The 14,751-nt window shown below is 37.8% G+C and overlaps 1 protein-coding gene across 1 annotated transcript; it reads right to left on the bottom strand.

Annotated features, from left to right (window-relative positions):
- Positions 1-8,939: 8,939 nt before the first annotated feature.
- On the bottom strand, positions 8,940-13,402 carry LOC104226658 (lysine-specific demethylase JMJ30). The gene is made up of 6 exons (XM_009778688.2): positions 12,838-13,402; positions 11,053-11,262; positions 10,532-10,666; positions 10,283-10,426; positions 10,000-10,092; positions 8,940-9,453 (listed from the first exon to the last, which is right to left on the bottom strand). Exons 1-6 carry the CDS (start codon positions 13,333-13,335, stop codon positions 9,277-9,279), a joined length of 1,257 nt encoding a protein of 418 aa, XP_009776990.1. The 5' UTR covers positions 13,336-13,402; the 3' UTR covers positions 8,940-9,276.
- Positions 13,403-14,751: the final 1,349 nt, after the last annotated feature.

Raw genomic sequence — 14,751 nt, 5'->3', positions numbered from 1 at the left:
CATTTTTATAAAACGAACTGATTTACTAACTAATCTAAAAATGTAAAATTAAATCCTAAATGCAAATTCAATATATTTTTGTATTTTTTTATGAATTAAACAAAATAAACATGCGCAGACAAATGCAAGCAATAACAAAAAAATACCACGAAAATCCACGAAATTGCAAACAATAGAAAAAATTATTTTGTTTTGAATTTGTGAGAGTAATTCATATAGGGCAAAAATCACGTGCTCACACCAGAAATGCGGAGACAAAAACTTAATAGTTCAACCAAACATTTCTACATAATCTGAAGTACAATACTACCCAAAATTTGGTGTCACAAGTTACGGACTATCTAAGAATACTACAAATAAGGTCTGAATGGAAATACTCAAATCTGTCTCTGAATGAGTACAAATACAAGGAGAAATAATAGGAGGAGACACTAAGGCCCGCGGACGTCTGCAGGTCTACCTCGGGTCGCCTGAGTGGACTGAAGACAACACCCTCACTGCGGTCCAAACGCTCCGAAACCAGGATCTGCACACAATACAGAGTGTAATATCAGCACAACCGACCTAATGTGCTGGTAAGTGCCTAACCTAACCTCGGCGAAGTAGTGACGAGGCTAAGACCAGACTACTAAATAAACCTGCGCAATTAGATCAGATACAGCAGAAAATAAAAGCAGATATTCACAGTAAAGATGGGAGGGGGGAAGAACATGTTGCGGGGAGTATCAGATAATAACAGAATATCAAAGAGGAATGTAAAGAAACCAAAACTCAATTACTAACAAGGATAAGGAAAACAAACGCAGAATTCACTTTCATTATATATCCTGTTGCAGGCGTGCAACCTAATCCCATTTCACATAACTTGTTGTAGCGTGCAAACCGCTCCCATTTCATATATATTTCGTTGTAGGCGTGAAACCCGCTCCCATTTCATATATCTCGTTGTAGGCGTGAAACCCGCTCCCATTTCATATACCTCGTTGCAGGCGTGCAACCCGCTCCTATTTCATATATCTCGTTGCAGGCGTGCAACTCGCTCCCATTTCATATATTTCCGTGGCGGCGTGCCACCCGATCCCATTTACAAATCAATCATCAATCACAAAGAATCCCGGCAAGGGAACAATAATATAATAACAACATCCCGGCAAGGGAAACAATATCGTAAATAATAAAATCCCGGGAAGGGAGACTATGTCATAACAAAAACATCCCGCCAAGGGAGACAATATCATAAATAATAACATCCCGGTAAGGGAGACAATATCATAAACGATAGCATCCCGGCAAGGGAACCAACAATGATAATCAAAAAATTAAGCATGAATAAATCTCAACGGAGTCACAACAATTACAACGCTAGACCCGCGGGCGTGCTTGAAACCGACGTATAGATACTCGTCACCATGCCTATACGTCGTACTCCACACTTAACACATAACAAAAAAGACACAACTCCTAATCCATCAAGCTAAGGTTAGACCAAACACTTACCTCGATGTCACGAACACAATTCAAGCCTCCACTACCGCTTTACCTTTCGTTTCTACCACCAATTCGCTTGTATCTAGCCACAAGTTACTTAATTATATCAATAAGTGCTAAATGAATCAATTCTAATGCATGGAAATAAGTTTTTCAATGTTTTTCCCAAAAAGTCAAAAATCGACCCCGGCCCACATGGTCAAAACCCGAGGTTCGAACCAAAATCCGATTACTCATTCACCCACGAACCCAAATATATAATTTATTTTTAAATCAGACCTCAAATCGAGGTCCAAATTGTCAAATTTTGAAAAACCTAAGCCCTACCCAAAACACCCAATTTCCCCCATAAAAACCCTTGATTTTGTGTTGAAATCATGTGAAAAGATGTTAAAGATCAATGAAAACGAGTTAGAAACGACTTACAATCGATTTGGAGAAGAACTTTTCTTTAGAAAATCGCCCAAGAGAGTTTAGCTTTTGAAAAGGTTGTAAAAATGGTTGAAATCCCGTCTGAAATTTATTGTAGCAGGTCTCTAAAGTCGCAATTGCGACCAGGTTTCGCAATTAAGAAACCTGTTTTCTTCGCCTTTGCGAAGCTGTTGTTGCATTTGCGATAAAGGTGTCGCTCCTGACACATACTGAAGACTTCGCATTTCCGAAGTCTACCTCGCATTTGCGAGGTAATGCTGGCCCTGGGTTCTTCGCATTTGCAACAAAAACCTCGCATTTGCGAACCCTGTTTACATCGCAATTGTGATGCCTGATCTCGCAAATGCGAGATCAGAGGCCTGCTACAAACCTGCAATACACCAGCAATCCTTCAAAGTTCAATTTCACTCTGTCGCCTATCCAAAACTCACCCGAGCCCTCGGGGTTCCAAACCAAACATGCACGCAAGTCCAAAAATATTATGTGGACTTGCTCGTGTGAACAAATCATCAAAATAACATCAATAACTATGAATTAAACTCCAAATTCATGAAATCATTCAAGAACACCAAGATTTCCAATTTCTCAACCTTAAGTCCGTTTTATACCAAACCAATTCCGATCTTTACCAAATTTTACAGATTCAACCTAAATGTTATTTCAAACTTGTACCGGGCTCCGGAACCAAAATACGGGCCCGATATCGTCAATTTCAAACACCTTTCATTTCCAAAAACTCTTATATATTTCCAGAAAAATTATTTTCTTTAAAAATTTATTTCTCGGGCTTGGGACCTCGAAATTCAATTCCGGGAATACGCCAAGTCCCATATTTTCTTAGGGACCCTCTAGGACCGTCAAATCACGAGTATGGATCCGTTTACCCAAAATGTTGACCGAAGTCAACCTAAATTCATTTTAAATGCAAAATTCATCATTTTTCACAGATTTTCACATAACGGCTTTCTAGATACACGTTCGGATTGCGCACGCAAATCAAGGTGAGACAAAAAGGAGATTTTAAGGCCTCGGAACACGGAATTTATTTCTAAAATGAGTGATGACTTTTGGGTCATCACAATGTTCGCCGTAATTTTGGCTATACATCTGTCCCCCCCTGACAGTAATGTATGTAAGTATTTCCTTTTTAATAATTTTAAAAAACAATGGAGTTCGAACCAGTGGAAGTAAAAAGAAATAAAAGAAAAAAAAGATGGACCTGCAAGAAATAAACAGTACATCTCATTACGGTGCATACTATTCCCGTTGATATTCTCATTGTCTAATAGCCTGTTTGGCCAAGCTTCTTTTTGGCCAAAAGTACTTTTTTTTTTCAAAAGTACTTTTGGCCAAAAATTGAGGTGTTTAGCCAAGCTTTTGGAAGGAAAAAAAGTGTTTTTGAGGAGAAGCAGAAGCAGTTTTGGAGGAGCAGAAAAAAGTAGCTTCTCTCCAAAATCACTTTTTTGAGAAACACTTTTGAGAAAAATACACTTAGAAGCAGTTTTTTAATGCTTGGCCAAACACTAATTGTTGCTCAGAAGTGTTTTTCAAACTAATTAGTCAAACACAAACTACTTCTCACCAAAAGTACTTTTGAGAAAAGCACTTTTGAAAAAAAAAACACTTCTCAAAATAAGCTAATTTTTGTAGCTTGGCCAAACGGGCTATAAGTGTCTTTATTTCCATCATTATATTCGTCAATTACTATTTTGGATATTTTCTTCTTCTTTTTTGCGGTTACTTTTTCTTGTCTTTCTTTATTTGGTGGCCACCACCACTTTATGAGATGATCAATATTTGCCAAGCCAGCAAACTAAAGTAAGCAATTATTCTTGACACTCCATATTTGCATTGACCTATAAATACATAACATTGTATGTATTTTCAATATTTATGGAGTAATAATTATTATTATTATTTTTATAACTAAATCATAATTTAAATCACAGTCTTATTTTAATTAAATTTAATATAAATATTCAGTGCGAGTAAGTTTTTATCCATTTTAGTTTTATGGACTTCAATTTGCTTTTCATTTTCCAGTCTGTATTGCCAAATGGAGAGGGGAAAAATCTAGCGCCATCTGTATTTTATATAGATACTAGTGAATTTTGTAAGCTACCAAGTAAGGCTTCTTTTAATATATTCATTGGTCAACTAAAACTAGAACTCCGTCTGATTCTCAAATTTTCGTGTGCAATAGCTTACGCCATCCGTATGGGTTCGGTCGTCCGGACCCGGATCGCCTAAAATTTTATCGGTCCATCAAAAACAACCTAAAGAACTTAAGTCATCAGCTCACCATGATATTTCCTCATTTTTTGTGCTTTACGGCCATTCAACTAGATCTCTGCGCTATTCCCAGATTTTCGTGTGATATAGCCCACGCCATACGCATGTGTCCGGGCGCCCAGACCCAGATCACCTAAAAATAATTCGGTCCATCTAAAACGACATAAGGAACATGAGCCATGGCCTCGCCATGATCATTCCTCTTTTTTGGCGTTTTAGGGCCATTAAACAGGAATTCCGCAAGATTCTTAGATTTTCGTGTGTTTTAGCCCACGCCATCCGCATAGGTCTGGGTGCCCGGACCCAAATAGCCTAAACTTTTGTCGGCCTTATAAAAATGACCTTAGAAACATTAGTCATCGCCTCTACATTACCGTTCCTTATTTTTTAGCGTTTTAAGGACATAAAACAGAAATTTCACACAATTTCCATATTTTCATATGCTATAGACCATGTTATCCACATGGGTCCGGGCGCCCGCACCCGAATCTCCTAAAATTTTACCTGCCCTGTCAAACATGACCTAACGAACATTAGTCATCGCCTCGCCATGGCGGTTCCTCATTTTTTGGCGTTTTAGGACCATAGATTTGGAATTTCGCCTTATTCTCATATTTTCGTGCGCTATAGCTCACTTATCTATGTTGGTCCTTCAACAACAACCTAAGTAACATTAGTCATCGCCTCGCCGTGACATCTCCTCATTTTTAGGCATTTTACGGCCATAAAACTAGAACTTCGCCCGATTCCCAAATTTTTGTGTGATGTCCACGCCATCCGCATGGGTCCGGGCGCCCGGTTCAGATCGCCAAATGTTTTATCGGTCCATTAAAAACAACCTAAGGAACATCAGTCATCACCACACCATGACCGTTCCTCATTTTTTGGCATTTTAGGGCCATAAAATTAGAATTCTGCTCGATTTCCACATTTTTATGTGTTATAACTCACGCCATACGCATAGGTCCAGGGTCCTAAACCTGAATCGCTGAAAATTTAGTTGACCCATAGAATAAAACCTAAGGAATATTGGTCACTGCCTCGCCATGAACGTTCCTCGGATTTTGGCTTTTTAGGGCCATAAAATTGGAATTCTTCCAAATTTCCAGATTTTTGTGCGTTTTAGCCCACGCCATCCATATGGATCTGGGCGCCAGGATTTGAATCACCTAAACTTTTTCCGGCCCATCAAAAATGACCTAAGGAAGTCATCACATTTCCTTGGCCTTTGCTCGTTTATTGGCGTTTTCGGGCCATAAAATTTGAATTACACCTCAATCCCATATTTTATGTGTTATAGCCCACATCATCGGCATAGGTCCAGGTGCGCAGACCTGAATTGCCTAAAATTTTGACGGCCTATAAATATTGACCTAAGAAGCATTAGTCATCGCCTCGCCATAATCGTTCCTTATTTTTTGATGATTTAAGGCCATAAAACTAGAATTCCGCCTGATTCTCAGATTTTCGTATGAGACAGCCCACGTCATTCGCATGGGTTCTGGTGCCCATACCCGAATCGCCTAAAATTAAGATGGCCAATAAAAAATGAGCTAAGGAACATTAGTCATTGCCTCGCCGTGACCGTTCGTTATTTTTTGGCGTTTTAGGGCCATAAAATGAGAATCTCGCCCGATTCCCAAATTTTCGTGTGCTTGTACAACCCACTCCATCTGCAGGGGTTCGACCGCCGGACCCGAATCACCTAAAATTTTGTCGGCCCATCAAAAATAACCTAAGGAACATTAGTCATCGCCTCGCCATGATTGTTTCTCATTTTTTAGCATTTTAGGGTAACAAGACTGAAATTCTGCCCGATTCCCAAATTTTCATATGTTGTAACCCACGCCATCTAATATGGGTCCGGTCACCCGAACCCGAATCACCTAAATTTTTGTCGGCCCATAAAAATGGCGTAAGAAGCATTAGTCATCATCTCGCCATCATTGTTCCTCTTTTTTGGTGTTTTAGGCCATAAAACTGGAATTCCGCTCAATTCCTATAGTTTCGTATTCTATAACCCACAGCATCCGCATGGGTCCGTTCGTCCAAGCTTGAGTCACCTAAAATTTTGTCGGCCCATCAAAAATGACCTAAGCAACATTAGCCATTACCTCGACATGCCCGATCCTCATATGTTTTGGCGTTTTAGGGCCATAAAACTGAAATTTCGCCCGATTTTCAAATTTTCATGTGCTATAGCTCATGTCATCTGCATGCGTCCAGGTGTCGGGGCCCGAATCGCCTATAATTTTGTTGGTCCATCAAAAAGAACCTAAGAAATATTAGTCATCACTTCGCCATGACCGTTCCTCATTTTTTGGCGTATTCGGGTCATAAAACTGGAATTTCGCCTGATACCTAGATTTTCATGTGTTATAGCCTATGCCATCTGCATTGGGTCCGGGCGATCGGTCCCGAATCACCTAAAAATATTTCGGACCATCAGAAATGACTTATGGAACAATAATCATCACTTCTCCATGACTATTTCTCGTTTTTGGCATTTTAGGGCAAAAAAGGAATTTCGCCTGATTCTCAAATTTTTGTGCGTTATAGCCTACACCATCTACATGTATATGGGCGACAGACCCGAATCGCCTAAAAGATTTTCATGTTATCAAAAATGACTTAAGGAACAATAGTCATCGCTTCGCCATGATCGTTCCTCGTTTTTTGGCATTTTAGGGGGGAAATTTTGAAATTCCGTCTAATTCCCAAATTTTCGTGTGCTATAGCCAACGCCATCTGCATGCATCCAGGCGACCGGTTCCGAAACGTCTGAAATGTTGTCGGACCAACAAAACGACTTAAGCAATAATCGCCATCGCTTCGCCATGATCGTTCCCTAATTGTTGGCGTTTTAGAGCCAAAAATGGAATCTCACTCGTTCAAATTTTCGTGTGTTATAACCCATGCCATATGGATGCATCCGGGCGATCGGACCCCAATTGCCTAAAATTTTGTCGGCCCATCAAAAATAATCTAAGGAACAATAGTCATCGCTTCGCCATGACCGATCCTCTTTTTGGCGTTTTAGGGCCAAAAAACTGAAATTCCGCTCGATTACAAGATTTTCGTATGCTATAGCCCTTGTCATCTGCATGCATGCCGGCAACCAGTCCCAAATCACGTAAAAATTTCTTGAACCATCAAAAATAAGGAAATCAAAAATGACCTAAGTGTTCCTCGTTTTTTGTCGTTTAGGGCAAAAAAATTGGTATTACGCCAACTAAATGCATCCGGGCAACCAGACACGAGTCTCATAAAGTTTTATCGGCCCATAAAAAACGACGTTAGGAAGAATAGTCATCGTTTTACCATGGTTGTTCCTTATTTTTTGGCATATTAGGGCAAAGAAACTGGAATTTCGCATGATTCCCAAATTTTCATGTGCTATAGCTCAGGCCATTTACATGGGTTTGGGCGCCTCGACCCGAATCGCCTAAAATTTTGTTGACCCATCAAAAATGACCTAAGGAACATTAGTCATCGCCTCATCCTGGTCGTTGCTCATTTTTTGGCGTTTTAGGGCCATAAAATTAGAATTCCGCCTGATTTCTAGATTTTCGTGTGATATAGCCCACACCATCCGCATGTGTCCAAGCGCCCGGATCCGAATCGCCTAAAATAATGACCTAAAAATATTAGTCATCGTCTCGCCATGGCCGTTCTTCATTTTTGGCGTTTTAGGGCCAAAAAACTGAAATTTCGCTCGATTCTCAAATTTTTGTGCTCTATAACCTACATCATCTGCATGCATCCAGGCAACCGGTCTGAATCGCCTTAAAAGTTTGTCAGACCAAGAAAAACGATCTAAAGAATAATAGTCATTGATTCGCCATGGTTGTTCCCCATTTTTTTGGTGTTTTAGGGCAAAAAAAATAAGAATTATATACATGCATCCGGGCGACCTGACCCGAATCACCCAAAATTTGTCGGCCCATCAAAAACGTCCTAAGGAACTACGGTCATCGCCCTAACTGTTCCTCGTTTTTTGACATTTTAGGGCGAAAAAACTTAAATTCGACCGGGTTTCCAAATTTTCGTATGTTATAGCCCACGTCATCTACATGCATCCGGCCGACCGGACCCGAATCATCTAAAATTTTGTCGGCCCATCAAAATAGACCTAAGGAATAATAATCATCGTTTTGCCATGACTGTTGCTCGATTTTTGGCGCTTTAGGGCCAAAAAATTGAAATTTCGCCTAATTTTCAAATTTTTGTGTGTTATATCTCACACCATCTGCATGCATCCGAGCACCATGCTCGAATCGCCTAAAATTTTGCCGACCCATCAAAAACGATATAAAGAACAATAGTCATCGTTTCGCCATAACTGTTTCTCATTTTTTGGCGTTTTAGGCCCAAAAACTGGAATCTCCCCCAATTCCCAAATTTTCGTGTGCTATAACCACGCCATCTACGTGCATTCAGGTGACCGGACCCGAATCGCTTAAAATTTTATCGAACCATAAAAAATGACGTAAGGAACAATAATGTAATCGCTTCGTCATAACTGTTCCTCATTTCTTGACGTATTAGGGCCAAAAACTAAAATTCCACCAGATTCTCAAATTCTGACGCATTTTTAAAAAGTTCATTATCCAATTTATTTTTTAGTGGATAATATAGATAGATAAGTATTTCTTTTAACCATTTTGCCACCACTGCTTACTACTATCAGTATATATAAAATAGATCATTTTCCAAATTCCTGATAATGCTCAGTCAAACATTCAAGTAATAAAGCAAGATTGCCACTTTATGAAAATTTATCATCAGTGTCACAATGCAAAAAGAAGGCTACTTCTAGATGAAACAACCACACTGATTCTATTTGAGTCAAGAACATACAAATCATAAGTAAGAAGTTTTTCTTCTAATATAAGTTCCTGCAGTTAATACATTAGAGTAAAGGGCACGCGTAATACTCTCGATATGGTGAAGTCCACATTACAATCTGCAGAAGAATGATGGTTGAACAGTTCAACAGTTCAACTAGTTCTTTGTATACACGAGAAGAATAGGCCATAGGAACTACTAAAACCGATCAGCCATCTAATTTTCAGCGCCACTCCACCAAAAGCTAACTGAAAAGCTTGTCGTGAGAGAGCGGACGTAGTGCCACCATTTAGGGGGGATGTAAAGCATCTCACCTTCCTCTAAAATGCAGTCCTGAAACTCCAGGTCTAATATCTTCGGGAACTCTTTCTCATCAATGTTGTCTAGATCAACCTTCAAACAAGATTTCAAACGTAAGACGATAAGCTGGGCTACATCAACCATCTCAAGGAAGCAACAACTGTAAAATTGGAACCGCAAAACGATATCATAAGTTCATCAAAGAGAGGTATGATAATATAAGTGGAACCCTCAGATATGTAAGAGAAGCAGAGCCTTCAGATGCAAATGTATAGTTACTGCATGAGTAACCATATCTTATGCATATAATAGTTCTCTTCTTCCCCGACATGTGTCATGTGCAGCTATGTACAGCAAAGCAAGCATGGAAGAGAAACCGGTAACTTTTTCCCTAGAAAATATAGTATCCACTCTGTCCTAAAAGTATAGTCCTACTTTCCTTTTCAGGCCATCCAAAACATGACCAAACAACTAACATTTTCAACCTTCTTTTAAATACCATGCTGAGTAGCAAAAGACACTGACATGAATGGAGGTAGTAACATCTGCCAAAGGGTAAAAAGAGTGAATATGCTAAAAGACCATGGATATCACAATGCTAGTGAACTGCAATTAAAAATAATGGAGAGGCATATATACCTGGCTGGAATTGCTAAGCATGGTTTCACTATGTGGGTGAAGCTCATCCGAAAGTGATGCTGGGTAAAGCCGTACATACTTTTTGCCAACAACCTGTAAAGTGAAATGCAGAAGATCACAAGTAATAAAAATGGAACACATCAACATACACACAGTTACTGTAACTTTTCCCCTTAAAGTAGAATCAATCAAAGCAATCACCTATAGCTCAACCTGATTTTGAACTTTTTGTTAAGCTCAGGTCTATCTTATTGTAAAAATGTGTTTGCAGCAATGGCTGTACCTGAGCAAGTATATTATGGTGAGGATCATGATGCAAAGGCGTCACAGTCCCCGCTGGACCAAACCAAGCATTAAGCGACCTGATCTCCCCACCTCCAGTAAAACAATAATCAGGAATAACAATATCTTGTCGTAGTTCTTGTATCTGTCATTTAGCTACAGAGCTAAGCCACTAATTCCAAAACAATAAGTTCAAGGAAAAAGGTGTTTACACAAATATACAGAACCAAATATAGAGGAAATACTTTACCTGATCAAATAATTGATGCTGAGCTAAGTAAGTAGTTTCCACAGAGGTAGCATCATTGGACCAGATTCTCTCAAGAAATTCAGAGAATGTGATCAGCTCTTGCTTCCATTCTGGGCACAAATAGTTCTTTCCGACCTGCAAGATGGTTTAACTCAATATCAAGTTTTGAGTGAAAAGTAGAATATGCAGGTCTCTCCCAATGCAATCAATGTGTGAATTAAAAAAGTGTCTCCTGTGAGCGATGTCAACTTTAATGCAATCAATGTGTGAATCAATTCCATCTCCTATTTTCTTTCTAAATTCTTTTTTTTTTTTTTGAAATGGAAATTTTCTTTCTTTCTTTCTATATTCTAACTTAGACAAAATATATTATACGGACTTACGTTCTTGTATCATTTGCTTTAAAAAAAGAACTTATCTTCTTGATATGGTTAGAAGCTGCTGATCAATTTAATGTTGGAATATGCAACAGATATAGAGTTCAATTTACTTGAAATGACAATCTGAGTAAATGTAATCACCTCAACAGGAACTGTACGGAAGCCAGCAACCCTTCTAAGGTAATTCATGTCGTTCCACTTATTCTTGGCAGGCCAGTGATCCATGGAATCTCTGATTACCACCGGGATTCCTGACAAATAATGATCTCTCAGGAATACCTCCAACGATAAGGCTGACCTTTTCCCTACTATCTTACAAGACAGTGACTTAATAGGTAAAAACTGCTGCACCTGCAAAGTCAAACAATAGATAAATAATCACACTTCTCGTCTCAAATACACTATTAACTCTCAAATCAAATGCTAGAACAAATAGACTAGAAACATGTATCCATTAATATTATTAGTAAGATGCATTCAAATTGTTCAACAGTCATTTGTAACAAATAGACTAAAATGCTATAACAGAAGATTTAAATAGGTTTTACAACCGATTAGAGAAAAATGTTATAACCAAGGATTTAAAGATGATCCTACTCCTTCATTGGGGCATACCATGAAAACCTAAACCCATTAATTACAAAATGCAAACAGCATCCCAGAATTGGATGCTTTATATTACAATTTGCTAAATTGGATGTGAAACTATAAAACATTTCTAGATTTAGAAAATCTCCCTAGTAAGATTTAGAAAGTAGATCCCTTGACCAAAAAAGACTCAGAAAGTAGATTAACAAACCCAAAGTTCCTAATCATATTTTTCCAGAGCTTAAACAAGCAAAGAATCTTATTACTACCTACCCTGCTCCACAATTACTCATTCATAATATACCACATAGCGCAAAACGCGAAGAGGGGGGATTAACAATGACTGAAGATTGAACAGGGAGATGAATAAAAAAGAAATGCAGAATTTTTTTATTAGTTCATTAAAAGGGAATGAGAAAAGCAACCATGAAGAAAACATATGAATCCTTGAGGAAGAAGTTAAAAGAATTACAATAAAAACATTTATTTTTCCTTTTATTTCTTCTTAACAAGTATACAAACGAACTGCTCCTTCTTTTATTTCAATTTGATCTTATTCCACATTTAAAACCAGCGATAATATAAGCTAACTTCCAATTCTAATCCATCAGTTCCTCCATTAGCATATTACGCACAATATACACACACAGAGAGCGAAGTCATACAAGAATTTCACCAAAATATTTCAAGTGAAATGATCCTCATATCCTTATGACTAAGCAGACATGTATAGACATTGATTTAAGTGAATAGAGCACAAGGCAATGCACTTTAAATAAAAACTTGCTTTAAATTTCTTAAAGTTCCGTAAATTCTAAAAAGACTTAAAATAGTCATAATTTCTCCATCCATTCTGCCCCAGGGCTTTGGTCTAGTGGTAACTGGTAAGCGCCCAACTTGTGAAGTGTGATTTAGGCGCACGTCACAAATTTGATCCCCCATAGACCAAAAAAAACTGGCATTTAAGTGGATGAGAGTAGAGCCGCAAGCCCATTAGCCACTGAGTTGAACCATTCTTGATTATCAAAAGAAAAAAGGGTTCTCCCTTGGTTTCAAGTTTTTTTGTCGGTTCCACAAAGAATGATCTTTTCTAAATTTGAAAATAATTTAACTTAGATTTCTCATTTATTGCTTAATGATAAGCCATTAAGCTTTTATAGCTATGATATGTTCAAGATCATAAGTTTCAAAACTCTTACTTTTTTTCTTAAGCTCTATATTGAAACGGAGGGGAGTAAAATTGATTATCAAAATCACATTTTTCCCTTTACCTTAAATAGAGCTTAATAGCGAGCTGAACAACAGAATAAAACGTAGATTGCGAGTGACGAACCTCACCTCCGCCACGTTAATTTCTTGAGAAACAAATTTAATCTCGGATTCACCTTTTTCGCCTCCATTTTCCGAGGAAGCAAACAGCACACTCCGCGCTTTCTTCGACGCCTTTTTGATTGCGAGGTTCAGCTCATCTCTAAGCGTCATTCCTCCCATAATAAGGCCCATATCAAGTGCTCTAATCGCCTGAGTAATCTCACCGGAAGCATAATGAAGTTTCGCCAAGTGAACACACGCCATGGAATACGCATCTCTCCATATAGGCACAACCGAATGCCATGGACCTGAGTGTAACTGTTCCCATGCCATCTCCTTCGCCGCCTCCGCCGCTCGAATATCTCCGGCGGCTGCGAGTGTCGCCATGCTAACGTACGCGTAGCCGCCTTCCTCGGCTATCAGCTGAAGGAGATTGGAGCGTTCCGCGTCGAGAAACGGAGTTTCTAGAACGCCGTCGTCGGAACCGGTGGCTTCGCCGGCGACGTCAATGGCTGACGTGGACATAGTGGAATGCCTTGTGTCTAGAAGGTTCGGTGAGTGAAGAAGGTGAGATATTTTTGTTGTTGCTTTTTTGGGGCCCTTTTAATATGGAAAAAGTGCATGTGTTGGTGGAAATATCTAAAGTGAAAATATCAAAGTATCTTAGATATTATTGAATATCTAGGAAAGAATAACTTTTGTAAATTTTCTATAGCTAGCAAAAGTAGTGAATAAGAATATGCAAAACCTAATTTTGAGATATTAAAACTTGAAATATTGTGTTGATTAATAATTCACAAATTTTATCACTATATTTTTCTATAATTAAAAAAATTTAACAATAATTGGTGCAAAATTTAAAACTCCGTAGATAATGGGTTCTCAAGTTTCAGACATGTGAGGTATGTCTAACTCACACATCACACGTCATACCCTTTTCTTTAGATCGGGACAAAATTTATCATTGTCTTAACACGTTGTAAGTAAAATTTATTTTAAATCGAATTATAGACATGCGTTTAAAAAAAATAACCTAATTAACCAAAGAAAATGATCCATGAAATTAGAAAGTGTCTATTCTTTATTATTTTTGAAAATTTTACAAGATAAATACTATTACAATTTAAATAATGTAAAAAAATGGTCTAAGCGTTAAACAATTACTATTATTTTACCCTAACTAGACCTTTTTGCAATGTTTGTCATATTCAAAGGTCAAAATGCAACTTTATTTGATAGTATTTCTTATCTAGTTTTCAGAGGTTTCTTTTTTTCTTGTACAAATTATTTTAAAAATTCAATCAAATTTATTCTAAAAAACAATATAATTTGTATAAATATTGAGAGAGAAGCACTTTCGTCATTGAATTTTTTCCCTAATTTTCGTTTTTTTGCCGAGGGTCTTTCGGAAATAGTCTATTTACGTGCACAGGACAGAAATAAGGTATATATACACTTTATTATCTTTAAATTTATTTGTGAGATTACACCGAATATGTCATTATTATTGTTATCTTTATTTTTTGTGCCAGAGGAGTAGCTTTCTATGAGACACGTATAATATTCCAACATGGACTTACTTTAAATTATTATGGACTCATGAATCATGAACGTGGAAAAGTATGGACCAATTGTTGTAGAAGTACTATCATACATCTTTGGCTAGATTTTTTGTCATTCGAATATAATACTACAACACCAATAATCATAAGTGTGTCTATTGACAGATTCATTGCTGCTCTACTTTTTGGAATTATTAATTCATATAAATTTTGGAAGTGTAAATCATCAAACTATAGGTATATTATTACCAATAGTTTTGTGCCACAATAGCATCTAATTATTGTATGAAATGTGTTGGTCCCGTTTGAAATAACTCAATAAGTTTTTTTATGATTCACACTTAGTCAATAAATATATTTTTTAAAGGGACTAATACAA

This window comes from Nicotiana sylvestris, chromosome 11 (genome assembly GCF_000393655.2).
Source record: "Nicotiana sylvestris chromosome 11, ASM39365v2, whole genome shotgun sequence".
NCBI lineage: Eukaryota > Viridiplantae > Streptophyta > Magnoliopsida > Solanales > Solanaceae > Nicotiana > Nicotiana sylvestris.
The sequence above is the reverse complement of the archived record's forward strand: the minus strand, read 5'-3'. Positions and strand labels throughout refer to the sequence as shown.

Excerpts from the sequence above, each read along its gene's own strand:
- LOC104226658 (XM_009778688.2), bottom strand. The coding sequence starts at position 13,335 with ATGTCCACGTCAGCCATTGACGTCGCCGGCGAAGCCACCGGTTCCGAC. Across the intron at positions 11,263-12,837 it reads AAGAAATTAACGTGGCGGAG|GTGCAGCAGTTTTTACCTAT; the intron begins GTGAGGTTCGTC and ends TTGACTTTGCAG. Across the intron at positions 10,427-10,531 it reads AGCATCAATTATTTGATCAG|ATACAAGAACTACGACAAGA; the intron begins GTAAAGTATTTC and ends GCTAAATGACAG.